The sequence below is a fragment of the Sorex fumeus genome, unplaced genomic scaffold, assembly GCF_029834395.1.
Source record: "Sorex fumeus unplaced genomic scaffold, SorFum_2.1 ptg000042l, whole genome shotgun sequence".
Taxonomy (NCBI): domain Eukaryota; kingdom Metazoa; phylum Chordata; class Mammalia; order Eulipotyphla; family Soricidae; genus Sorex; species Sorex fumeus.
In genome coordinates this window covers 3,603,381-3,629,820 of record NW_026606099.1, presented here as the reverse complement: position 1 = coordinate 3,629,820, position 26,440 = coordinate 3,603,381, and the positions used below count along the sequence as shown (strand labels likewise).

General features: G+C 49.0%; 1 protein-coding gene across 1 annotated transcript; it reads left to right on the top strand.

Moving 5' to 3' along the window:
• Positions 1-459: 459 nt before the first annotated feature.
• On the top strand, positions 460-25,265 carry SLC25A18 (solute carrier family 25 member 18). Its single transcript, XM_056120277.1, has 10 exons — positions 460-698; positions 10,940-11,056; positions 12,371-12,493; positions 12,886-12,941; positions 13,064-13,154; positions 16,468-16,586; positions 18,852-19,017; positions 19,647-19,801; positions 20,794-20,869; positions 21,497-25,265. The coding sequence occupies exons 2-10, from the start codon at positions 11,037-11,039 to the stop codon at positions 21,636-21,638; spliced, it is 948 nt and encodes a 315-aa protein (XP_055976252.1). The 5' UTR covers positions 460-698; positions 10,940-11,036; the 3' UTR covers positions 21,639-25,265.
• Positions 25,266-26,440: the final 1,175 nt, after the last annotated feature.

Genomic DNA, 26,440 nt, shown 5'->3' with positions numbered 1-26,440 from the left:
CAGAGTGAGGAGCGTGTGAACAAGCTCTGTTCGAGTTCCCTGGCTGCCGGGAGACCCATGTCCCCGGGAAGGGTGGCTTGACCACGTTAATGCCACGCCCAGGATCTCCAGCGCCCTTTCAACTACCTCCCTGGCCTGCTTCTAAATTCCTGTCTGTTGGGAGCTGCCAAGTGAACACCAGCCTTCCCACAGGTGCTGTGCGAATGTGGACCAAAGTTGGCCTGCAGAGCAGATGCCTTCCAGACCACTGAAAACACTGGCAGGCAAATCTCAGCGAGCTGCAACCAGGAGAGCGGAGTCTGAGAGGCCACTGCTGGCTGCAGTCTCACTGCATTGATTTCAGTGTTTGCTCTGCCCCCTGACCTCAGTCTCAGCGGGAGGTGACCCCTGTACCACCCCCAAGCTGCCCTGAGCCGCTCTCTTGGGCCCAGTGACTGCAGCAGCCTCAGGCCCCCTGGGGAGGAGTGCCCGCTGCTCCCCGGTTTGGCTGGGTGCACGGTAGCACTTGGGCTTTTCCTTCTGAAACCGGGGGTAGAGGCCGGGTGCTTGGTGCTTCTCTGCTTCTTCTCTCCTGTGAAAGGACTGAGGGGCATGAGAGAGGACAGTAACAAATAGGACTGTACACCCGCCTTTCCTGCAGTTCCCCCACTGACCCACGACTGCGTCTGGCAGAGGCAGCAGTTCCTCGCAGAGAGCAGGTAAGTGTCTCTCTGGCCCAGCGGAGCAGTGGCAGGAAAAGGTCTGATGGGTCTTCGGACACAGGTTCAGAAGGGGTGGGAGCAGCCAGGGGCAGGGTTGTCCTTCGCTTGCTTGAGCAGCATAGGCCTGGAATTGGGGTGCTTTGGGGGGGCGGGTAGCCTCAGAGATGGCCCCCCGCTCGGCACGGCCTGTTTGCGCTTCAGAAGAGGGAAGGGGTGGTCCTCACGCTGGGTCCTTCTCGCAATGTGGAGGAGCAAGCCCGCGGACGGTTCCCAGCCCATCTCCCAAGCAGAAGCCTGAACAAGTTCAGCCCCATCTGGGCTGCCATGGGGCCAGCGCGGGGCTGACACCCCTCTCTCCTGGGCAGCTTGTGGTTGGGATGGAGATGGAGGAAGGTAAGAACTGCAGCTGGGAATTCGTGGGCGCACCGAAGAGGGATCCCCGCCAAGGTGAGAGATGGGGAAAGAGTGTCCTGGCTGCCGGGGACAGCGTGTGCGAGACTTAGACGCAAGAGACTGACGTGGCGCTGGGGACACAGCCAGGTGGAGACACGCTCCAGGGGCTGCCGGCTGGGCCCACCTGGCTGTCTCCTCGCCCCTGTGTGGAGAACAGGGCTGAGGGGAGTCGGGCCGGGGACAGTGAGGCTGTGGATACGCAGGGCGGAGGTGACACTAGTGGGATGAAGCTAGTGAGGAGAAACAGGCTGTGATTCAGCGATTCTCTGCCTGTGATGAAAGAACTTGTGTTCTCCTCAGTCCATTTCCGATCAGTATTTTTGTAAAATATAGTCAAAATGGATTATTAGGAAAAGTGTTTCTGTGTGTAGCTAGGGACCAAACCCCAAGTGTGTAGTTGAAGTCAAACCACAGAGCTGGGCCTCGGACCCTGGCAGGCATTCCTTTCGGTGTTAGGGAGAGGCCTGAGCAGCCCCGGCCTGCAGTTGAGTGACCAGCCGCAAGACCACTGCCCGCCCATCATTTGCAGAATAGACTGCAGTGGGAATAGTGGGCAGCCTAGGGGATGCAAGACCCCCCACGGGCTACCCCCAGTTTCTGGAGCTGAACGACCCTTCCCCCTATCCCCCCTCCCCGGGCCTTCTCAGAGTCTGGAGAAGCCCAGGCTACAGCCCGACTGTCTCCCTCCTTGCCAGCCTCTATGGCTTCTCTGCACTTGCCTTTCTCCTTCCTCAGCCCCTCAGATGTGGAGGAATTGATGCCTTTCACCAAGTCCTGCCTCTTGTATCTTTTAAAAGTCTTTCCTGGGGATGGAGCGATAGCACAGCAGGTAGGGCGTTTGCCTTGCACGCAGCCAACCTAGGTTCGATTCCCAGCATCCCATATAGTCCCCTGAGCACCGCCAGGAGTAATTCCTGAGTGCAAGAACCAGGGGTACCCCTGTGCAGCGCCGGGTGTGACCCAAAAAGCCAAAAAAAAAAAGTTCTTTCCTGGGGCTGGAGCTGGGGCGGGAGCAATAGCACAGTGGGGAGGGCGTTTGCCTTGCACACAGCCAACGCGGGTTCGATTCCCAGCATCCCATATGGTTGCCTGAACACCGCCAGGAGTGATTCCTGAGTGCAGAGCCAGGAGTAACCCCTGAGCATTGCTGGGTGTGACTCAAAAAGCAAATAAATAAGTAATAAAAAAATAAAAGTTCTTTCCTGAGGCGAGGGGAAAAGCACATGCGCAGACCCTGGGCTCAGTGTCCAGCACCACGTGGGATCCAGAGTACCACCCACAGAGCGTCACCAGGGAGCGTCACCCAGACCAGACAAGCTCTTCCCCGCTGGCCCTGGTTCCCTCTCCCCCACCCGAATCTCCCCTCTCCAGTCCCTGCCCACCTGGCAATTTCCCTCCTCGGCCCATCCTTCCAGGCTCCTTGTCCCAGACCACATTTCCCGTGGCAGTTTCCCACTTAACACAGGCAAATGTTTCCTTACTTCCTTCAGCATCCAATCTGGAAATGCTTTGCTTAATTTGAGGAGGGGAGGTACAGATTATTCTGCCGTCCCCAGTGTCTTCATGCCCATCTTGTCCTCTGGACCTTCAGGCCCACATTCTCCTTCAGGGCTCCTCGGCACCTGCCTTCCACCCGGCCTCCTGTCCTGGGGAACGTTCGCACTCTGCAAGACCTGTGACAGCCCAGGCTCACCTGGCATGACCATCCATGGCTCCGAACCTATATGCAGCCCAACCCAAGATGCTCCAGTTAATAGAATCGAGGGTGTTTTTTATTAGTAATACGATTTTTTGTATAAGATAGGGACTTCCATTACTGTGTTACAGAAAAGAAAGCCAACTTGCTTCAGACAGTGATTCAGCTCACTCGAAGGGCATTTGAAGACAGTCTTCACCCAGGGTTAAGAACCTAGAGTGGGCAGGAGAGGGCTGCAGGGGATGGAGCAGACATTCTGCATAGAGAAGCCTGGGGTTCATCCCCCTATACCACAGTCCTGGGGGTTGGTCCCCAGCACCATGGGGTGCCAGGATCAATGCCTAAGCACCAAGCTAGGAGTAGCCCCTCAGCATTGCCAGGGGTGGCTCTCAAAGAAGAATCAAACGGAGGGGACTGAGCAATAGCACAGTGGGTAGGGCGTTTGCCTTGCATGTGGCCGACCCGGGTTCGATTTCCAGCATTCCATATGGTCCCCCAAGCACCGCCAGGAGTAATTTCTGAGTGTATGCGCCAGGAGTAACCCCTGTGCATCGCCGGATGTGACCCAAAAAGAAAAAAACAGAATCAAATGGAGGACTGGAGCCCAAGCTTTGCATTGGGGACCTGACACCACATGGTCCCCCAAGCATCACCAGAAGTGACCTCTGAACACCTCTGGTTGTATTCTCCAAAATAAGGCGTGTGCTCTACCACTGAGTCTGCACTTCCAGGCCTGGCGTCAGCTTTCACGAATGTGGAAGTCTCCACTGCAACCTGGTGAAGGGGTGAGGAGATTCCTAGAAGGAGCGAAGAGATGCCAGAGATGGAGGGAGCTCCCTATTGCACACCCATGGGTGCCTGAGATGAATAAACATACCATTTCCCATGCAGATTCCTTCCATACAAGCATCCTGTCTGCTGTACTATGGCTCTGGCCCCTCACACCAAGATTTTTTAACTGAATTACAAAGTTGTTTATGATTTCAGAGTTCCGATGTTCAAGCTATTCCCTCCACCAGTTTTCCCTTCCCTCCACCAATGTCCCCAGTTTCCTTTCCACCCCAACCCTGCACCTCTGTCCCTGCTCCCCCACCCCCACCCCGAGCCTGCCTTTTGTGAAGAGGCTTTTATTTTCCCTTTTTCTTTTAGGTACTGTGGTTTGCAGTATTATTGCTGAAAGGGCATCATACATGTCACTTGACCTCCTTTCAGCACTTAGTCCTCATCTAGAGTGACCACTTTCTTTTTTTTTTCTTTTGGCTTTTTGGGTCACACCTGGCGATGCTCAGGGGTTACTCCTGGCTCTGCACGCAGGAATCACTCCTGGTAGTGCGTGGGACCCTATGGGATGCCAGAGACGGAACCCGGGTCAGTCCCGGGTTGGCCCAGGTCAGCTGCATGCATGGCAAATGCCCTAGCTGCTGTACACATACATCACATACACATACATCAGAGGTCTGAGTGTGGCCCAGCGCCCAGGCCCCAGAGTGGCCACTTTCCCCGTCACTGTCATCGTGGTCCCCTTCCCTGACCTACCCATTCTCCCACATACTGAAATGTTTAAAATACATGTCTTGCCCTCTTCTTTGGTCCCAGGGAATTCCAGAGATTCTGTAGCCCTGTGTATATTTGGGGAAATCTGGCAGTGCTTGTGGCTACTCCCAACTCAGTGCTCCCAACTCTGGAGTTACTCTTGGCAGAGTTCGGGGCACCATGTGGTGCCAGGGATCACCCAGAGTCAGTTGCATGTGAGGCCACTGTAAGGCAAGCACCTCACCCTGTAGTTTGGGCTACAGCCCAAACCCAAACATCAGTGTTTAAATGGTTAGTTTTATTACAATATTTCCAATCTAGTACTCTGGGTTTGTTTTTGGTTTTTTTTTTCTTACAAATTACTTCTAGAAAATAAGGTAGAAAGAATATTATCTGTTGTCTAACAGTCCAAAGCATAGAGCACACTTTGCCAAGGTGAAGATTTTATTTTTTTTCTTTTTTTTTTCTTTTTGGGTCACACCTGGCGATGCACAAGGGTTACTCCTGGCTCTGCACTCAGGAGTTACTCCTGGCGGTGCTCAGGGGACCATATGGGATGCTGGGAATCGAACCTGGGTCGGCCGCGTGCAAGGCAAACACCCTACCAGCTGTGCTATCTCTCCAGCCCCAAGGTGAAGATTTTAGTGTGACTTTTGCTTACTAAATTCTTCGCCAGTGAACGATGTGAGCTTCTTGGTCAGTCAACATAGTTACTTTGTGGCCTTCTTCCTCAAACATATCCCCCTCGTGCAGGATTGCAGGAGGAGAAAACTGTGATAGGAGGCAATGGATCCTTTGTCTGTTGGTTTGTTTTGTTTGGGGGAAGAGCTAAGGGCTCTGTACTTCAGGGATCATTCCTGGTGGGCTCTGGGACCATTAGGGATGCTGGGGATCAAACCCCGGTCGACCTTGTGCAAGGCAACTACCTTCTCCACTGTAATATCATTCTGGCCCCAAGAATTTTAAGTTGTTTTTGTTCCCAGCTCTATCCCTGCTGCCTAGTATTCACCCAAGTATGACCCTCAGTGGATTACTGTGGGGTTGAGCAATCATGAACCCTACCACCAAATTCTGAATCTTTTTTTAAAATATGATTCCTTTAAAACCTTGATAACTCGTGACTCTGCAGTAGTGCGTCCACCTTGCATGTTCGAGGCCAGAGGCTCAATCCCTGACCACTATTGAGGAAGGCAGGCTCCCCAGAGCACTGCCAAGTTTGCCACCAAAACCAAAATCCAATCCAAGCCAAAGAAACTATTCCATCTCAGAAATATCAGGGCAGCTGTAGGATTTTCAACTACATTTTGTTATGGTTTCCCGTTCTGTTTTGTTTTGTTTTGTTTTGTTTTGTTTTGTGTTTTGTGGGGGTGCTCCCAAGCAGTGTTCAGGGACCCTGCAATGGGTCCTCTCATGATTCTCAACCAGTGGACCAGTGGGTCAATTCTAGGGCTTAAGGATGTGATGCTGCTCAGGTTACAGAGTTACCCAGACCATCCTGGCCCTGCTCCAGAGCTTTCAGGGCTGCACCCCATGATGCTTAGGGAACCACATTGTGCTCAGGATTGGACAGAGTCAGACACCATGCAAAGCATGTGCCTTAATCCCTCTGCGAACTCTCTGGCACTAAGATTCTCAATTACTTTGGTTTTCTGACTTCAAACAAAAAGTGTTTCCTGGGGTTGGGAAGATGGTTTGAAGGGCTGAGAGTATGCTGCGCAATAAGGGACTCCTGGCTCCAATCACTCTCACCAGCACCACCCTACCCCCACAGCACACACATACACCACTGAATGTGGCCCAAAAACAAACATAAAAGATGGGATGGTTGGGGCTAGAGAGATAGCGCAGCGGGTAGGGCGTTTGCCTTGCACGCAGCCAACATGGCCAACACAGGTTCGATTCTCAGCACCCCATATGGTCCCCTGAGCACAGCCAGGAGCAATTCCTGAGTGCATGGACCAGGAATAACTCCTGAGCACTGCTGGGTGTGACCCAAAAAGCAAAAAAAAAAAAAGAAAAACAAACAAACAAAAAAGATGGGATGGTTGGTTGCCTGCTCCAGATGGAATCCCAGCAACCAGGAGCTTCCACAAGCAAGGCCCAGGTATGCAGATTTCAGAACTAAATGTCCATGTTGCGTGGAGGCAGAGGTGCCAGGCTGTCCCTTCATGGCTCTCTGCCCACTTATCAGCCTGGTTGTTACCCCCACAATGTGCCTCCGGGCGCCATCTTAGTGCACCAACAGCCCTGGTCCAGAGACACAGCAGCCAGTCCCAGAAGGCACCACAGAGCCGGAGATCTCTCCAGGCTCCATACCGAGCCATTTTCACCGGGGCACCCCAAATGGAGCAGGTATGCACTCTCTGCCTGCTCTAGATGGAATTCCGGTCACCATGAGCTTCCACAAGCAAGGCCCAGGTATGCAGGTCCAGGATTAGATCTCCATGCCACATGGCAGCAGAGGCAATGGACTGTCCCTCCCCAGCTCCCTGCCTGCTTGTTGGTCTGACTATCATACCCACAATGTGCCTCCTGGTGTCATCTTAGTGCACCAACAGCCCTGGCCCAGAGACGCCCAATTGAATCCCAAGATGGATTAGTGCCCTACAGAAATGTCTCCGGAACCCAACCATTTACAATCTAGGATCCCAGAAGCACGTGGCCACGGCACCCAAGATAGTCAAAATGAGCAAGGGACAGCAGATGATCTAGCATCTGCCCCTGGCAGGCAGGCTTGAGTGGTGGTGGGAAAATTCGAGCAAAACATAATGCCCAAAAGTAGAGAGAGAGTACTGGGGAAATTGTCTGCCATGGAGGCAGGGCGAGGACTGGGATGGGGTGGGATATACTGGGGACGCTGGTGGTGGAAAGTGTGACTTGGTGGAGGAATAGGTGTTCAATCATTGTACGGCTGAGTCTCGGACATGAGAGCTTTGTAACTGTATCTCACGGAGAGTCAATTAAAAAAAAAAACTAACGTGGAGTTCATGCCCAATTCAATCAGCTTAATCAATGGCTGAATAAAGAACAGTACTCCTGACAAATCTCAAAACCCAACGGCTTTTGGTAGAAATGTGTCTGGTCCCTGCAGTAGGTTACCAGCGCTGGGCCAACCCAGGTGGGAATAGGTTTCGTGCCTTGGTCTGTTCCCCTGGCGGCCCGGTGGCCACCATCCTCCAGAGGCCACTGGACAGTCAGGTTTGGGCCCGCAGTGATGAGACACATGGGGCCTCATGGGATGGGGGTAGAGCCAGCCCTTTCCTCCGGGTCCTAATGAGACCCAGAGTCACCACCCACGAACGGCCTCTCTGGCTCCTGATCAAGCTGCTTAACAGCCATGATCCCAGAGACTCAGAAACAAATCTCGAAACCAGCAGCTTTTGGCAGAAATCCCTCCAGATTTAATTCTTGGGGTTTCAGAATTTCAAAATCGTGCGGCCACTACAGCAGCCGCGCAACATCATATGTTATTCATAGCCAGCAATAGAAAACAAATTGTCTACTGTTGCCTTTTCGGCAGATCTGAGTGTTGGGGTAAAATTCCAAATAATAATGGTGGGTCTGGTGTCAGAATCTTGAATGTGATCAAAGTAGAGAGTGAGTAATGTGGAAATCATCTGCCCCACAGGCAGAGGGAGGGTGTGGGATGGGGGTATACTGGGGTTTTTGGTGGTAGAGAATGGGCACTGGTGAAGGTATGGGTGTTTCATTGTATGACCAAGACTTAGGCCCGAAAGCTTTGTAACTGCTCTCACGATGATTCAATAAATAAAATTATAAAAAATGAAAAAAAAAAGTAAGATGGAGTTCATGCCCAATTCAATCAGCCTAATCAATGTAGCTGAATAAATAGCAGTACTCCTACATTAAAAAAAAAAGCGGGGTGCTGGAGAGATAGTAAGACATTTGCCTTAACATGCAGCCAACTCGTTTGATCCCCAGCACCACATATGGCTCTTTTTCCAAACAGGAAAAAGATGTTCATATATATCCTATTGTTTCGTATCAATTGTTAAGGTACCTGGAATTACAGCATATCTTTCTCTCATAACAATATATCAATCTCTCAAACAACAGCCAACACACTTTTTTACTTTATTTTTCCTTTCCTCCCTTTTTACGGTTCTATTTTTTTTGTTTAATTCCTTTCTATTTTTTGTTTGTTTTTACAACAGCCAACACACTTTAAAATCCTGACATTTTCCCACCACATCCAACTTTTAAAGGCACATGGTTGAGTTAGTTTTTGTTTTTTTCTTCGTTTGGTTTTGCGTTGTTGCGAATATTAATTCCTAAGAACTGCCAGCTTCCTACCCAGTCCCCAATGGACTTACTCAGTTCCATGACAAGATGTACAATTTATTGGGGCTGGAGCAATAGTACAGTAGGTAGAGTAGGTAGGGCATTTGCCTTGCATGTCATTAACCAGAGTCAATTCCCGGCACCCAGTATGTTCCCGCAAGTACCAACAGGTGTGATCCTTGAGCACCGGGCCAGGAGTAAGCCCTGAGAACTGCCAGCTATGGACCCCAATTTTTTTTAAAAAAATCACCAGTTCTAGTGAGTTAAAAAATAATGACCTACTTCACTGACAGTTGTGTTTATTGGCACAGACTCCCAAGACAAGGATAGAGCTCATCTTTCATTTCTCTTCCCGATGTAGTGCTTCATTTCCCTTTCTTTTTTTTCTTTGTCTCCCTCTTTTGTTTTTGTTTGGGGGTCATACCTGGTGGTGCTCAGGAGAGAATTAGCATCAACTGTGTGCAAGGCAAGTGCTTTACCCACTGTCCTATGTCACTAGTCCCTGCTGTTGTTTCTTGTTCTGGCAAAAAAGTACAGTCGAAATGACATCTGCTTTTCTATGTTCATTGCTGCACTGTTCACAATAGCCAAAATTTGAAAAAAAAAAAAACCCTAGTGCCCGAGAACAGATGACTGGTTAAAGAAACTTTGGTACATCTACACAATGGAATACTATGCAGCTGTTAGAAAAGATTAAGTCATGAAATTTACATACAAGTGGTTCTACATGGAAAGTATCATGCTAAGTGAAATGAGCCAGAAAGAGAGGGACAGACATAGAAATACTGCACTCATCTGGGGAAGATAAAGTAACAAAATGGGAGTCAAACTCCCAAGAATAGTAGATAAGTACCAGGAGGTCTGCTCCAAGGCTTGGAAGCCGGCAGCACATGCTGGGGAAAAAGGCAGCTCAGATAGAGAAGGGAACACCAAGTAAAGGACATTTGGAGGACTCACTCGGTATGCAAGATGTGTGCTGAAAGTAGAATATAGACCAAACACTACGGCCACTCAATGCTCTATTGCAAACTACAAGACCCTGAAGGAAAGAGTGAGCAAAAGGGAATGACCTGCCACAGAGGTGGGGGGATAGGGTGTGGGGGTGGGAGGGCTACTAGGATCATTGGTGGTGGAGAATGGGCACTGGTGGAGGGATGGGTACTCGATCATTGTATAACTAAAACCCAAGCACGAAAGTTTGTAAGTCTACAACTGCACCTCATGGTGTTTCACTAATAAAAAAATTTAATTAAAAAGAAAAAGAATAGTTCTGTCCCAGCATGTCACCGTGCTACTCAAAACTCTAGTTGAGAGGCCAGAGACATATTACTATAAGTAGGGTGCTTGCCTTGAATATGGCTAACCGGGTTCCTTCCCTGACACCACATATGGTCCCCCAAGCATTACCAGGAGTGATCCCTGAGCACAAAACCAGGAGTAAACCCTGAGCACTGCTGCGTGTGGCCCGACACTCCCCTCCGAAAAGCAAACAAACATAGAATTGGAAAGGAACTTTAAAACATTTCAAGGATTTGTCTGTCGTCTTTTGTTTGGTATTTGGTTGTAGGGCCACTCCCAGTGGTGCTCAGGGAACTGTGCTCGGTGGAGGATGAAATCCAGGGCTCCCGGGCTGGAGCAATAGCACAGCGGGTAGGGCGTTTGCCTTGCACACGGATGACCCTGGTTCGATTCCCAGCATTCTATAGGGTCCCCCAAGCACAACCAGGAGTAATTCCTGAGTGCAGAGCCAGGAGAAACCCCTGAGCATCGTCAGGTGTGACTCAAAAAGAAAAAAGACAAAACGAAACAAAACAGATGCAGGGCTCCCACATACAAGGCGTACAGCCCAGCCTTGGAACCTCTCCCAGCCACTAGGAGGGTCTCCAGACCATAGAAAGTCCCCCCCAAATCCCTCTCATTCCACAGCAGCAACTTCTCTTGTTACTGCCCCGTGCCCCTTCCCCATGCGACACCCCAAAATGTGACCAAACTCCTCTCTAGGAGATTGAGTTTGGGCTGTTCCCCTCTCCTGACCCCTTTTCCGACTTGACTCTCCATGCCTGAAAGTTCCGGGACCGGCAGGAAGCAGAGTTTTCAGGGCAGATTTTCCCACTGTCTCAGGCTCCCACAGAGGGACACGCTGCCCCCAAAACTTTACAGAGAAACTGCAGCCCAGGGGCTTGCAGGACTGGCCAGGAAGGTGCTTTGGAGCCGACTCTTCTGAAAACTGTGCTCTTCGGCTCTGCCAACGCAGGCTCCGACCAAGGCCACAGGCCCTTCTTCCGTCACAGCCAGCCCAGGACCACCTCCCCTGAGGAGTGCGCCCACCAGCAGCCCTCACTGCCTGCAAAATGTCCAGCCAGGATTTGAGGTACACTCTGGATGGGACAGCCTGTCGGCTCTGTTTCGGGCCGGGGTGGGGTGGGGGCGGGGGGTTGCTGTGTCAACAGCACATTACTCAGTTTCTCTTGCAGATGCCCAAGGAGCAGCTGAGGTGCTGGCCAGGGCAGGCCTGTGTGGCTCACCCTCCGCATTGGTGGGTGATTAGAAAGGGGTTTGGCCAAGTGTCAGTTGCAAATTGTTTCAACTGCATCTTCTCAGAAGCAAAATTTAAGTTACAATTTAGTTTGTTGTCACATAGTCCCTTGCTTTCGGGCAATTGTGGGAAAATCTATTATCTCCTCTTACTCTTCGAGGTAATCTCCTTTCAAATATTTTGTTCAGAGTCTGCCTCTGAGTGGGAAGATGAGAACAGTTCTCTAGAAACCTTCATTTTCTATCTTTCAAATGCTGAGAGATCTGACTTTTGGTCAGTTTGTTCGTCCCAGCCCCCCAGCTCTGGCTGTGTTAAGTAGAAGCCCTGCTAAGTAGAAGCCCTCCTTGACAGAAACAGAGATGCTTGTACAAAAAGTAGTTACTGTTTACCAAATATATTAGCACTGTAGCACTGTCCTCCCCGTTGTTCATCGATTTGTTCCAGTGGGCCCAGTAATGTCTCCATTGTAAGACTATGTTGTTATTGTGTTTGGCATATTGAATACCTCATGGGTAGCTGGCGAGATACCCTCGGTACCTTGCCGGGCTCTCCAAATATATTAGTTTATTTAATTTTCACAAAGCCCCTTCCAGAGAGTCTTACCTCGGAGGGAAAAAAAGGAGAAAGATGTATTTGCTTAAATCAACAGGATTAACTCAACATGATCAAAAAGTCCCATGCTGGGGCTGGAGAGATAGCATAGCGGGTAGGGAGTTTGCCTTGCACGCAGCCAACCCGGGTTCGATTCCCAGCATCCCATATGGTCCCCTGAGCACTGCCAGGAGTAACTCCTGAGTGCAGAGCCAGGAATAACCCCTGTGCATTGCCAGGTGTGACCCAAAACAACAACAACAACAACAACAAAGTCCCATGCTTCTAAATGAGTTCTGCCTAGCCTGAAACCAGGAATAAAACTGTAGTTTGCTTGAAAACTTCTCTGTATCTGGCTACAAACCAGAAACAGGTTTTTGGCAGCGACTAGAGCAAAAAGTCATGTTCTGAGACTCGGACAGGAACTTCCCACTCTGGGCTGAGGAGAGGCTCCTGGACACCTGGGGGTCCATCCCGGCACTCTTGAGTCCTGTTCTCTCTCCCGCATGTTCCCTAAGTCTCTCTCCCTCCCTGCCGGCCTCCCTCTTCACGGTCCAGTATTGCAGCAAAGCTCATCAATGGCGGTGTGGCGGGGCTCGTGGGGGTGACCTGTGTGTTTCCCATCGACTTGGCCAAGACTCGACTGCAGAACCAGCAAGGAAAAGATGTCTACAAAGGAATGTAGGTGCTGGGGAGGTGGGCATGGGATCGAGGGGCGCAGGGCGGCAGGGACCCGGGGGGAGGGCTATGGAAGCTAGTCCTTCCACGGTTTCTTTTTATTTGGGTTTTGGGGACACACTGGTGGCACTGGGAGGCTCCTTCCAGCTTTGTGCTTGGGAGTCGCTCAGGGGCCTGTGGTGCTGGGCATCAGATCCTGCCTCCCACGTGCGAAGGATGCGGTCAGCCTGCAGAGCCGTCTCGGGCCCCTTTCCCCAGTTTCTTTAGGGAGTGCATGTATTAAAGTAGATTTGGGGCAAATGGCTGCCTGGTGTGTACCCCACAGTGCAGGGAGGGAGGAGATGCCATGCAGTTCCCTTCTCACCACCACCTCCGTTCCTGGCCTTTGCTTCCAGGGTCGATTGCCTGATGAAGACGGCGCGGGCAGAGGGATTCTTTGGCATGTACCGAGGTGAGCATCCCAGGGGCCACAGAGAGGTGACACAGTGACACCAGACTCTGCATTGCTAGAACACAGAGGATCGGTGCTCCTGCCCAGGGCCTTAGTGCTTCGTCTTCATTTTTCCCTCCCAGGGGCTGCAGTGAATCTGACCTTGGTGACTCCAGAGAAGGCCATTAAGCTGGCTGCCAATGACTTCTTCCGCCAGTTTCTGATGGAAGATGGGTAAGGGCAGGCTTGGGTCCCAGAAATCCTTCAGTGTCAGGGGAGGTGCCAGGAGAGGTTGGCACCTGTGCTTATATGACTATATACAAACATGTACACCCAAACTCTGAATTTTGGCAGATAGAGAGTGAAGGCATGGGGCTGGAGCGATAGCACAGCGGGTAGGGCGTTTGCATTGCATGCGGCTGAACTGGGTTCGATTCCCAGCATCCCATATGGTCCCCTGAGCACCATCAGGGGTAATTCCTGAGTGCAGAGCCAGGAGTGACCCCCCCAAAAAAAAGTGAAGGGAGAAAAGCTGTGAATCTTGGCAGTTTAGCTAGATGATCAAAGTACTTGATGAATTCCTTTTCAGTTTGTTGATATAACTGACATACTGAAACAACTGAAAACGGAAAGCAAGGAACATCGGGATGACACAGCAAGCTGGGGAGGCCCAAATTTGATCCCCTGCACCTTGAGGTCCCCTGAGCACCAAGTCAAAAAAACCCCTGAGCACCTTCAAGTGTGGCTCCAAAACAGAAAATTTAAGTTTTTTTTTTTTAATTTTTGCGCCACACCCAGCAGTACTCAGGGACTACTTCTTGCTCAGTACTTGGGGGGCTATGAAGTACTGGAAATTAAAACTGGACCTCATGCATGCAAAACACACACTAGTCTGCAGCACTGTCCCCAGGCCCCCGCCCTTTGGACTTATTTTAAAGGCAGGTCTTTTTTCTTTTTTTCTTTTCTTTCTTTTTTTTCCCCTCTCGTTGTTCATCGATTTGCTCGAGCGGGCCCAGTAATGTCTCCATTGGAGACTTTGTTGTTACTGTGTTTGGCATATCGAATACATCACGGGTGGCTTGCCAGGCTCTGCCGTGCGGGCGAGATGCTCTCGGTAGCTTGCCGGGTGCTCTGAGAGGGGCGGAGGAATCGAACTCGGGTCGGCCATGTTGGCTGCGTGCAAGGCAAACGCCCTACCGCTGTGCTATCGCTCCTTATGTTGTTTTTTGGTGAATTTTGTGAGTTCTTTATATATTTTGGATATTATATAATATCCATTGTCATATAGCTGACTTGCAAATATTTCCTTTTATTCCCTACGGAGTCTTTTTGTTTTGTTGGTGGTTTCCTTAGCTGTGAAGAAGCTTTTTTTGTTGTTTCTGGATCACATCCAGCAGGGCTCAGGGTCTGGGCCACCCCTGGCAGTGCTGGAGATGGAACACAGGCCTCCTGCATGCCAAGCATGGCTCAGTCTGTTATGCTATCTCCTGGTTCCAGAGTGTTCTAATCTGAACTTTTCATTCCATTTGTTTTTGCTTTTGTACAATGCTTGGATGACCCTTGTCAAGGAGCTTTTCCCCTGTCTTCTTTTAAGAGTATTTTTGTGTATGTGGAGGGGTAGGTGCACACTTGGCAGTGCTCAGGGCTTAGTCCTGGCTCTGTGTTCAGGGGTCATTCTTGGTGGTACTCAGGAGACCATGTGGGATGCTGGAGATCAAACGTGGGCCAACCACATGCAAGACAGCACCTTTTTAGGATTTTAATTATTTCAGGTTTTATACTTAGGTCTTTTCAGTTCACTGAGTTCATTTTTGTGAATCGTATAAGTATCTAGTTTTATTCATTCACATGTGCATTTCCAATATACTGGCACCACTTATGAGGATATTATCTTTTTGTCCATTGGTATTCTTGACTTCCTGGTCAAATTTTAGTTAATCCCCATGTGCATGGATGATTTTATTTGCTGACAAATTAGCTTTTTTTAAGTGTGTGTGTGTGTGGGGGGGAGCTACATGCAGCTGTGTTTAGGATTTATTCCTGCCTCTGCACTCAGATATCACTCCTACAGTGGTCACTGATAAAATTATTTTTAGTGTTTCAGGGGACTGAACCTAGGTCCTAACGTAAGCCATATTCTGCACTACTGAACCACTGTCTCTGATTCTGATGATGATTTTGTTTGTTTTTGTTTTGGGGTCATGCCCAGAGGTGCTTGGGGTCACTCCCAGTGGTGCTCACAGTATCATATGTGGTGCTGGGGATCAAACCCAGGTGGGCCACATGCAAGGCAAGCACTTTACCTGCTGTAGTATATTATTTCATATATTGTAATATACTATATATATTCTATATACTATATATGCACCAGTCCTGCTGATTTGGGTGGTTTTTTGGGGGGGGAGTCACACTCCATGATGTTTATTATGGTTTTTATTATTATTATTTATTATTATGGTTTTTATTATTATGGTTATTCCTGGTTCTGCACTCAGGAATTATTCCTGTGTGGAACTCAGGGATCCTATGGGGATGCTGGGGATTGAACCTGGGCCGGCTGTGTACAAGGCAAATGCCCTTGTACCTTGTACCATTTCTCTAACCTCCCTCATGGAGGTCAGTAAAATTCATCAATTTTTAAAAATTGATGAATTTTTAAAAACCAATCCCGGTACTCTGCTCCTTCCTTTGCCCTGGAATGGAATTAAGAACAAATTCCTTAAAGGAATCAAGGTTAAATTCCTGCAGTAGGCAGGAATATACTGGTTTCAAATTCTATGTAGGTGCTAACCTCCATAGGAGCTTGTTTAAAATTTAGTCTCAGGGCTGGAGCAATAGCACAGCAGGTAGGGCGTTTGCCTTGCACACAGCTGACCTAGGTTCGATTCCCAGCATCCCATATGTCCCCAGAGCACCGCCAGGAGTAATTCCTGAGTGCATGAACCAGGAGTAACTCCTGCACAACACCGGGTGTGACCTAAAAAGCAAAAAAAAAAAAAAAAATTTAGTCTCATTCAATTCCTCCACCCCTCTCAGAGAGCCCGGCAAGCTACCGAGAGTATCTCACCCTCATGGCAAAGCCTGGCAAGCTATCCATGACGTATTTGATATGCCAAAAACAGTAACAAGTCTCACAATTTGTTGTGAGATGTCAATGAACAATGGGAGTGCAGTGCAGTGCATTATTCATAAAGAGAAGAACCGTGGGGCCAGAGAGCAAGCACAGGAGGTATGCTTTGCACAAGCATTGCACGCAGCTGACCTCAGTGATTCCCAGCACTGCACATAGTCTCTGAGCTCCACCAGGAGTGACCTATAAGCACAGTTAGGAGTAAATCCTGAGCACCGCCAGGTGTGGAACACCTCACCAAAACAAGAGAATAGCCTAAGAGCCAAGTGATTTTTTTTTTATCCAGGTGGGTGAGTGGTAGCTGATGGGGACAGACTGTAAGTCATGCATGGCAAGACTCAGCTAGTAAGGGGGAGTGTAGATGGGCTGGACTGTGTGGCATGCTGGTTTTATGACAGATGGTCACTGGTCCCATAGGAAACAGCGGAATCTGAAGATGGAGATGCTAGCTGGATGTGGAGCAGGAGTATGCCAGGTGGTAGTTACCTGTCCCATGGAAATGCTCAAGATTCAGCTGCAGGACGCCGGGCGCTTGGGTGAGCCTATATCAGCTTCACCTGGGACCACAAAGGCTGTGGTCTGGATAGGCTTCCCCACATTCTACAGGGGTTTACTGACTATGCTCTGATCAGCTTCTTAGGTCAGTAGAAGTCTTTCTCTTAAGGTCACCATTCTCTCTTTCAATACTACTTCTAGCAGAAATAAGGAACTTAATTTGGCATGAAAGAGAATGCTTACCCTATTTAAGTCTATCATACAGCCCAGACATTATGCTTTTTCCCCCATAAAGCTTTACTTTGATTACAAAGTCATTACTTTGATTACGAACACGTCAGCCAGTGGAAATTGTATTGTATCTTTGTACAATGGGGGTTGGTCTTGGTGGGATGGAGGAAGAAATTCCAATTCTTTTAGTTTTCGATGGAAGAATTTGGGTCTTTCCTCAATTCCAGTCCTTTTAAAAATATAGAGTTGGGATGGGGGAGATGGGGGTGGGAGGAATACTGGGATACATGGTGGTGGAAAATGGGCACTGGTGGAGGGATGGGTATTTGATCATTGTATAATCGAAACCCAAGCACAAAACATTGTAAGTCTACAACTGCACCTCATGGTGTTTCACTAATAAAAATTAATAAAAAAAATATAGAGTGATGTAGGACCCAGGTAAGAGTAGGACAGGCTATCTTAGGGGCGCCAGCCCTATGTGATGGAACACAGGCTTCTCAAGACTTTGCCATCCAATTAATATGCCAAGGTGTAATGTACATAATACCATCTGGCAAAGTCCTCAGTAAATCTGGGACTCCTACCCTCAGTAGACCTGGGTCCCTTCCTTCAAAGTCCTCAGTAAACCTCAAATCAGCTGTGTGCTTGTGTTCTGCAAGAATCTAATGGGACAGAACCAGGCTGAATCAGATGAGCCTGAAGCAAAGAAAATTGCAAGAAAGAGTTGTATTCAGGGTCAAGCAAGAGTATAGTGGGGCGGGTCTTGCCTTACACACATCCAACCTAGGTTCAATCCCTGGGCCCCATTGGAGTTATTGCTGAGCTCAGAGCCAGGAGTAAGCTCTGAGCACCACCTGGTCCAAATACCAGGAAAGAGAAAGAAAATGGAGGGACGTGAAGAGATGAGTGGTGCGCCTCCAAAGAAGGAAGTTAGGGAAATAATGTTTATTGATGAGCTGCTTTCTTCCTCCCCTTTCCCCTCTCCCCAGACCACTTGACGATACTCTGCCTGAGGTTAGACTGCTCAGGACCATCGGTGCTGGGGCCATAGAGGCCATGTGGTGCTGGAGATTGAACTTGAAGGTTCATGCCTGCTTTGCTTGTCTTTGATCTATCTCCCCAGACCCATTAGTGACTTTCTTCTATGGTCTGTGGCAAGTACCTGTGTGTACAAATCAAACACACCAATAGTAATATACAACATTATCTGGGGCTGGAGAGATCATAAAATGGGTAGGATGCTTGCTTGCCTAGACCAGGGTTTAATCCTGACCACCCCATGTGGGTCCCTGAGCACCTCCATGAATGATCCCTGAGCACAAAGCTAGAAGTAACTCTGAGCATCTCCAGGTGGCCAATAATAATAATAATATAACAAAAAAAAACACTATCTGCAGGGACCAGGATGTGACTCTGTGATAGAATAGATGTCTCACAAGGCCCTAGGTTTGATCTTGGGCATTAAAAAAAGAAAGCGCAATAAGGAACTTCTTAGTATGATATGTTGCCCTCCTGGGTTATCAAACAGAATTAGGGCATGAAATAATTTCCTTCTGGCAAGAGCTATAATTTAGAAAAGCCTTGTCAAACTCTGAGAATTAGGAAAATAATTACACAAATCAGTGCATTGAATGCATTAACGGGAAGCACCCACATTTAAAATGCTTGTATTGAATATACTCAGGGGAGGAAAATTCCATTTTATTTATTAGATGTTTAATGCTTCAAATTATGGCTTGTGAATTATTTAAAATGACAGGTAGAGCCATGCTTTGCAGGGAGGAAGCCTGGGTCTGATGCCCTGCCCCGTGTGGTCCCTCAGCACAAGCAAGCAAACTAACCCCCCCCCCCCCACACACACACCACCACCAAGCCAGGAATAGCTCTGAGTACACTACCAGGTATGATCTTTGAAATTTAAAGACTAAGATTAGCCCTCCAAGTGTTGGTTGGTGTTAGTCTGGCCTTTAGCCTTGTTCTGATATAGGAATGGGAGTAGCACACCACTCTCGGTGCGTGTTCCCTCACCAATGGGGGCCTGAGTGCTAATGGGGTGTCTCTTGTCCTTGCAGCCACCCCTCCTCAGGGGTCGTCCTCAGTGCCTTCCTCCTCCAGGTCCTACACCACCGGCTCGGCATCCACCCACCGGCGCCCCTCCGCTACTCTCATTGCCTGGGAGCTGCTGCGTACCCGGGGCCTGGCTGGTCTCTACACGGGGCTGGGTGCCACTCTCCTCAGGTGAGGCTTTGCACCCAACCCAGATGGAGAGGAGCAGGATTCTTGCCTCCGACCACCGCTGTACCCTGGCTTGTACATTCTGACACGTGGTGGTGCTTGACGCTTCAGACGTGGTCCGATATAGGGCAGGGTTGCAGAGTGGATGCCTGGAAAACTAGCGTTATGCTGCTCCAAGTCCACGCCCCATTACCTGGGCATTTGAGAGGCCAGAGGCATATGGTCATGGGTTACCAAATGGCAGACGGACCCATGTGTTCTCGTGTGTGGCCAGGAACATGGCACACCGGAGAGGCACCCCGGGCAGGTTGTCTGCTCTCATCTGGGAAACTGACCCAGGAGCCGCATGGCCTGCCCACCACTCACACCTCACTAGCTCAGCTTTTACCCTGCCTCCTTTTCTAGAACATTTTCAGTCTTTGAATCCCCGGCTGGTTTCTTAGTAAGCAGCTGCATTTGCTGGTAGGACTCTTAGGTGGTCTCTTGCCATATACATGGGGGGGCCCAGAGAAGGAATTGTGGTTCTGTCTATGGCCGGTCTGATGAGACAGTTACTCATGAAAAAATTCTGACTGCTGGGGGAAGCCTCAGAGATGCAGCCTAGCTCAGGACTTCTTCCTCCTCTTCTGCAGGGACATTCCCTTCTCCATCGTCTACTTTCCGCTCTTTGCCAACCTGAATAACCTCGGCTACAGCGAGCTGACAGGGAAGGCTTCCTTTGCCCATTCCTTCGCATCGGGCTGTGTGGCTGGCTCCCTGGCCGCAGTCATAGTAACACCTCTGGATGGTAAGTGCAGAGGGACGAAGGGGCCTCAAGAGCTGAGTTGCTTTATAGATGAAGCATGTCTCGTTAACTGCAGGATAGACAGTAATTCCACGCGTTCGGAGTAGAGATGAAACCTAAAAACCATCTTGGTGAAGAACCCCTTGGCCACTAACAAAAGCTTATCAAAGGTCCTCAGGGGGGAAAAAATGGATCCAAGTTTCATGCTTTCCTTTTTGAGTAATCTTTTTAGTTATGGTGCTGGGAGTCAACCCTGATGCCTCACACATGCTAGGCAGGGCCTCCCGCCTGAGCTCCCTGCCTCACAGATACTGTCCCCAGTCAACAATACTGATGAGTTTTTGTTTTTCTGGGGGAAAGGGGTTTCTCAAGCAGTGCTCCAGCCTCCCAGTAATTCTCTGCTGCCATTCAATGCAAGGGCCCAGGAATGTGGCATTGCACAGGCCCTGCGGTGCCAGGGGTTCCCAGATCAAACGAAGGATCCCCCGGGACGGCATTTGGTGATACTTGGAAAGCCACACAGTGCCGTTGGCTGCATGCAAAGCAAGTGCCTTCACCCCTGTACTCTCTCTTAGGCCCGAAGACGACTGATTTTTTAAAACTCGAGGCTAAAGGCAGGAGCTAAACAGTGTGAAAATACCTTCTCAATCTTTGGGGTTACACCCCACTCCTCTAACCCAGAAGTAGTAACCTAAAGGATGGTGTGGTTCTAATTCCTTCATTCTATAACGGAGGCCCAGACACTGGTGAAGACAGCACATGGGTTAAGGTGCTGCCCTGAGTGCAGCCGACCCGATTTGGACCCTCCACAGCACATGTGGTCCACTGCCAGGAGTGATCCCTGAGAACCGCTAGGTGTACCCCCCACCACAAAATAAAGAAGACCTGACGGATCATCCACAGCTGAATTGTTTTATATACGTGGTTCTAAAACGCAGTCGCTTTAGTTTGAAGAACAAAAGTTCACCACTTATTTTAACTTTTGCTCGATTCAGTTTTGAAAACTCGAATTCAAACCCTGAAGAAAGGCCTGGGTGAGGAGAGTTACAGCGGCATCACTGACTGTGCAAGGTGAGAGCCCCCGACCCTCACCCCCACTCCCTACCCAGAACTGCAGCACAGCCCTGCACCGACTCTGACCTAGAAAACATCACTCTGAACTCCTTGGGAATCTGTCCTTTCCCCCTCACCTCCCAACAAAGGCAACGTGTTCGGAAAGCCTTTTCCTCTCCCTCACATCCCTGCAGCATCCACTCCAGTCAGATCAAGAAAATGGTCCAGGGTTAGTATATTCCAGGGCTGGAGCAATAGCACAGCGGTAGGGCATTTGCCTTGCGTGCAGCCAGCCCGGACGAGCCGGGTTCGATTCCTCTGCCCCTCTCAAGAGCCCAGCAAGCTACTGAGAGTATCTCACCCACACAGCAAAGCCCGGCAAGCTCCCCATGACGTATTCGATATGCCAAACACAGTAACAAGTCTCATGATGGAGACGTTACTGGGCCCGCTCGAGCAAATCGATGAACAATGGGAGGACAGTGCTACAGTGCTAGAGTGTATTCCAGAGGCTGCTACCAGAGCATGGGCAGGCACAGCATGACACCCCTGCCGTAACACCTGCTCTCCTCGCAGGGCTCAGTGCTGGAGGGTGCTGACCATGGGCTCCTCTCTCTCAGCTCACCACTCTTGCTTTCTCCTCAGGAAAGTCTGGATGCAGGAGGGACCATCTGCATTCATGAAGGGAGCAGGCTGCCGGGCCCTTGTCATTGCTCCACTCTTCGGCATTGCCCAAGGTGTCTACTTCATTGGAATCGGAGAGCGGATCCTGAAATTCTTTGAATAGATGTAATGCGGGCTCAAGCCCTTTGTACCTGGAACAGGAGGGCCCACCTACTCTCTTTTGCCTTTAACTTGTAGTGATACCTCATTGGAAGAAAGCACCTTATTTTAATAATAGCCCGAGTCTACCCTACCCTTCCTGTGTGCGTGCAGAATGATAGCTGCATTCACTTCCTCTGGGGCTGTACCTACCAGGGACCTTGAGAAGCCCCAACCTAACAATGCTTCCTTTGGCTGGATTAATTGCAGAAGCTTAACAGGAAAGATAGAAAGGTTCTTTCTACGTTTCTATTTCATCCTCAAACTCACTATACTTGAGACAGTATGAGCATTTTAGTATTGGTACTTCTAACTAAAATGGAACAAAACAGACTTAGGGTTAGTTGAGCACTGGTTGACAGAGGAAGAAGGGTCAGAAGCTAAAGGAACAGTGAGAAGGTCAGCGTGAAGTCAGCACACCCTTCACTCAAAAACCTCGAAGCCTCCGCTGAGCATCTGCATCCAGGGTCGCCCCATCCCAAACCCTCCTCTGGGCACAGGCACTGGCCAGCACCACGTTCATGGGACACTGAAATAAAGTTGACTAGTTTAGAATCTCATCTTCTTCTTTTTTTTTTTAATTTTTATTAGTGAAACACCATGAAGTACAGTTGTAGACTTACAAATTTTTGTGCGTGGGCTTCAATTATACAATGATCGAGTACCACTACTTCAGGAAATAAAAGAGGACACGCGAAAATGGAAAGATATCCCCTGATCATGGATCAGGAGAATTAACATTATCAAAATGGCAATACTTCCCAAAGCACTGTACAAATTCAATGTGATCCCTATAAAGATACCCATGACATTCTTCAAAGAAATGGAACAAACACTCCTGAAATTCATATGGAACAATAAGCCCCCACGAACAGCTAAAGCAATTCTTGGGAAAAAAAGAAAATGGGAGGAATCAACCTCCCTAATTTCAAACTCTACTACAAAGAGTCATAATTAAAACAGCATGGTACTGGAACAAAGGCCGAGCTGCAGACCAATGGAACAGGGTTGAATATACTGACATCTCCCCCCCAAACATATGATCATCTAATCTTTGACAAGGGAGCAAGAAATGTGAAGTGGACCCAGGAAAGCCTCTTTAACAAATTGTGCTGGCAAAACTGGATGGCTACATGCAAAAAAAGTGGGCTCAGATCTTTGCCTAACACCATGAAAGTAAAATCAAAATGGATTAAAGACCTCAACATCAGACCGGAATCCATAAGGTCCATTGAAGATAAAATCTCACCTTCAATTAGTAGAAAAAGCACACGGCTGCAATGATCATCTGCCACATTCTGTGCTTCAGAACCAACAAGCAAAATGAGCACTGCTGGGTCCCCACTGCTTCTTCAGTTTGTTTAGCAGGGGGCAGGGCCGTCTCAGGAACACTTTATATTTCACTGTGGCGGGGTGGTGGGCACCTCAAACAGTAGTCAGTGCTTATTCCCCCAGTGCCCTGGGAAGCATATGCAGTCTCCAGCTCAAGGGATACAATATTTTTAAGTCATATTGTATCTCCTCCCATCCCTTTAAACACTGTTTTACAAAGATGTTCATGATGTACTTGTTACAGGCATTCAATATTCCAATCCAATGCCACCACCACCGTCACCTTCTTTCCCAACCACCCCTCGAGCTTGCCCCCATAAGCAGGCCCAAAAATAACTTATTTCATATTGCTTGTTACCACTAAGTAGCTAATGGAATTATCAAAAAAAAAAAACTTCCAGTAAAAGAAAACTTGTGAAAATTAATTTCACCAAGGGTAAACATTAGGCCCCTGTCTGAGGGTTTACTAAGCTATTGTTGCTAGCTGAGATTCTAGTTTTTGTTTATTGAAGTTAGTTTGCTTCTGTGTTACATTTGGAGATGCTGGGCTGTCCAGAAAATCCAGAATATTTAACTGGGCAGTCAGCTTACATGGCAGTGGTGGTGGAATGTGCCAGGGCTTCCTGAGGACCCCAACCCAACTCCAAGAAGGTCTGGCATTCTCAGCCCAACAAACCAGTGTACCCAAAACTTTAGGCAATTGACATCTCTGTGGAGCTCTGTTGTGAGGTGGAGTCCCGCCATAGGCTTGGTGACAGCTGTTGTGCCATTCAGTCTTTTCTTTTTGGGTTTTGGAGTCACACGTGGCAGTGCTCAGGGGATGTGAACCAGGGTTCCGGCTGCTGTAGTTGTATGCAAGGTCTTTACCATTCTCACCAGGCCAGATTTTAATATTTGATTAAATCACTTCATCATTCGGGGATAGGGTGCCTTCAGCAGGTCAATCTGTACCTGTGTGCCAAGTGCATCAGCAGCCTGATGGCGCCTTCAGACTTCCAGATACCTCAAAATTGCTGATGTGCCTTTGGCCAGACCCCAAAAACTTGGGGCAAAATTTACCAAGAAAGTAAATGGCCAAAAATTAGGTATGTGGGAGACACACTCACAAGTCACCTCGGGAACAGTTATATAATTGGAGGCACGGCCTCTCTGGTTCCTGATTGAACTGCTTAATGGCCATGATCCCAGAGACTCAGAAACAAATCTCGATACCCAATGGTTTTTAGCAGAAATGCATCCAGTCCCTACAGTAGGTTACTGGCACTGAGCTAACCCAGGTGGGAATAGGTTTCGTGCCTTGGCCTATTCCCCCTGGCGGCCCGGATGGCCGCCATCCTCCAGAGGCCACTGGACAGTCATGTTTGGTTGCTCAGTGATAAGACACATGAGGCCTCACGGGATGGGGGTGGAGCTGGCCCTTTCCTCCCCACCCCAAAGAGACCCCGAGTTACCACCCATGAACAGCCTCTCTGGCTCCTGATCAAGCTGCTTAACGGCCATGATCCCAGAAACTCAGAAACAAATCTCAGAACCCAGTGGCTTTTGGAAGAAATGCATCCGGAACCCACAGTCAGTTACTGTCATCGGGCCACCCCAGGGGGAAAGGGTGTTGTCCCTCTGCCTGCTCCCTCTAGGCGGCTCAGTGGCCACCATCCTCCAGAGGCCACTAGACAGTCAGGTTTGGGCCCTCAGTGACAAGACACATGGGGCCTCACGGGATGGGGGTGGAATCAGCCCTTTCCTCCCCACCCCAACGAGACCACGAGTCGCCGCCCATGAACAGCCTCTCTGGCTCCTGATCAAGCTGCTTAATGGCCATGATCCCAGAGACTCAGGAACTAATCTTGGAACCCAGCAGGTTTTGGCAGAAATCCCTCCAGATTTAAGTGTTTAAATTTCAGAATTTCAAAATCGCGCAGCCACTACTGCAGCCACGCGACATCATGTTATTCTTAACCAGCAATAGAAAACAAATTGTCTACTGTTGCCTTTTCAGCAGATCTGAGTGTTGGGGTAAAATTCCAAGTAATAATGGTGGGTCTGGTGTCAAACTATTGAATGTGATCAAAGTAGAGAGAGAGTAATGTGAAAATCATCTGCTCCACAGGCAGGGGGAGGGTGTGGGATGGGGGAACACTGAAGTTTTTGGTGGTGGAGAATGGGCACTTGTGAAATACGGATGTTTTATTGTATGACCGAGACTTAAACCCGAAAGCTTTCTAACTGCTCTCATGGTGATTAAATAAATAAAATTATAAAAAATGAAAAAAAAAGTAAGGTGGAGTTCATGCCCAATTCAATCAGTGGCTGAATAAATAGCAGTACTCCTACATTAAAAAAAAAATCACTTCGTCATTGTGTTTGAGTAATTGTGTTTGCTGGGTCAGAATTCCCCAACAGAAGGCTTCAGAGTTAATGAGATCACCCCACAGGTAAGATCCTAAGATAAGAAAAGTCTGTTCCAAGAAATGGCATTTATGAGCCCCTCGAAGCTAAGACATGAAAAAAACCCTGCTCAAGCCTTCATAAATTATAGGAATTGGCCGAGACAGGCAAGTTCAAATTCCAGCTCTGCCACCAAGCAGCTGGGCGACCGTGGGCAGACCTCAGAGGTCATCTGAGGAAAAACGGCAAGAATGAGCGCCAGCGACATGGTTCCGTGCTGGGATGCATGCCTGGCATATGGAGGTGCCGAGTCTGATCTCCAACACTGAATGGCCTCCCGCGTGTTGCTTGGTAGAGTCTCCCCAGAAAGAACAGAAAATGATGTGGCCAGAGCCACAGCATAGCAGGTAGGGTGTTTTCCTTCCACGTGGCTGACCCGGGTTCAATCCCCAGACCCTCTATGATCCCCCAAGAGGCAATAAGTGATCCCTGAATGCACAGGCAGAAGCCCTGAGCATAGGCAGGTGTGGTCTTTCCCCACCTCCAACAAGAAAGAATGAGGTGTAACCCCCAGGCAGAGAACACTACCACCAGAACTCATAGCATGTGTCCAGTACAACAAGGATGCAGAGCCTGTGGTGAGCACTGGGGCTGAGTACATACACTCTGACCTGATATGTGACCCCAGTGAGCACCATAGTAAGGCAAGTGTGTTCAGGGCTTATTCCTTACACACCACATATGGTGTTCGCATCCCAGCCAGGAGTAAGCCCTGAGCAGTTCAGAAGGCTACATACTTCAGTATGAACAACTCTCTTGGGCTGGTGAGATAGTGCAGCAGGTAAGGCTCTTGCAGCCAACCTGGATTCGATCCCTGGCATCCCACATGGTCACCTGAGCCTACCAGGAATGATCCCTGAACAGAGCCACACTTCAACAATTACAGGGAGGGAGGCAAATTAAAAAAAAAAAAATATATATATATATATATAAGAAACTTTGTATTATACCTCTCCCCTCAAAAAATTTTTTTTTCCTTTTTGGGTCACA

Bases quoted from the DNA above. Each gene is read 5' to 3' on its own strand.
- SLC25A18 (XM_056120277.1), top strand. From the start codon at position 11,037: ATGTCCAGCCAGGATTTGAG. The intron at 19,802-20,793 runs GTAAGTGCAGAG...TGCTCGATTCAG, and splicing joins CATAGTAACACCTCTGGATG to TTTTGAAAACTCGAATTCAA. The intron at 20,870-21,496 runs GTGAGAGCCCCC...CTTTCTCCTCAG, and splicing joins GGCATCACTGACTGTGCAAG to GAAAGTCTGGATGCAGGAGG.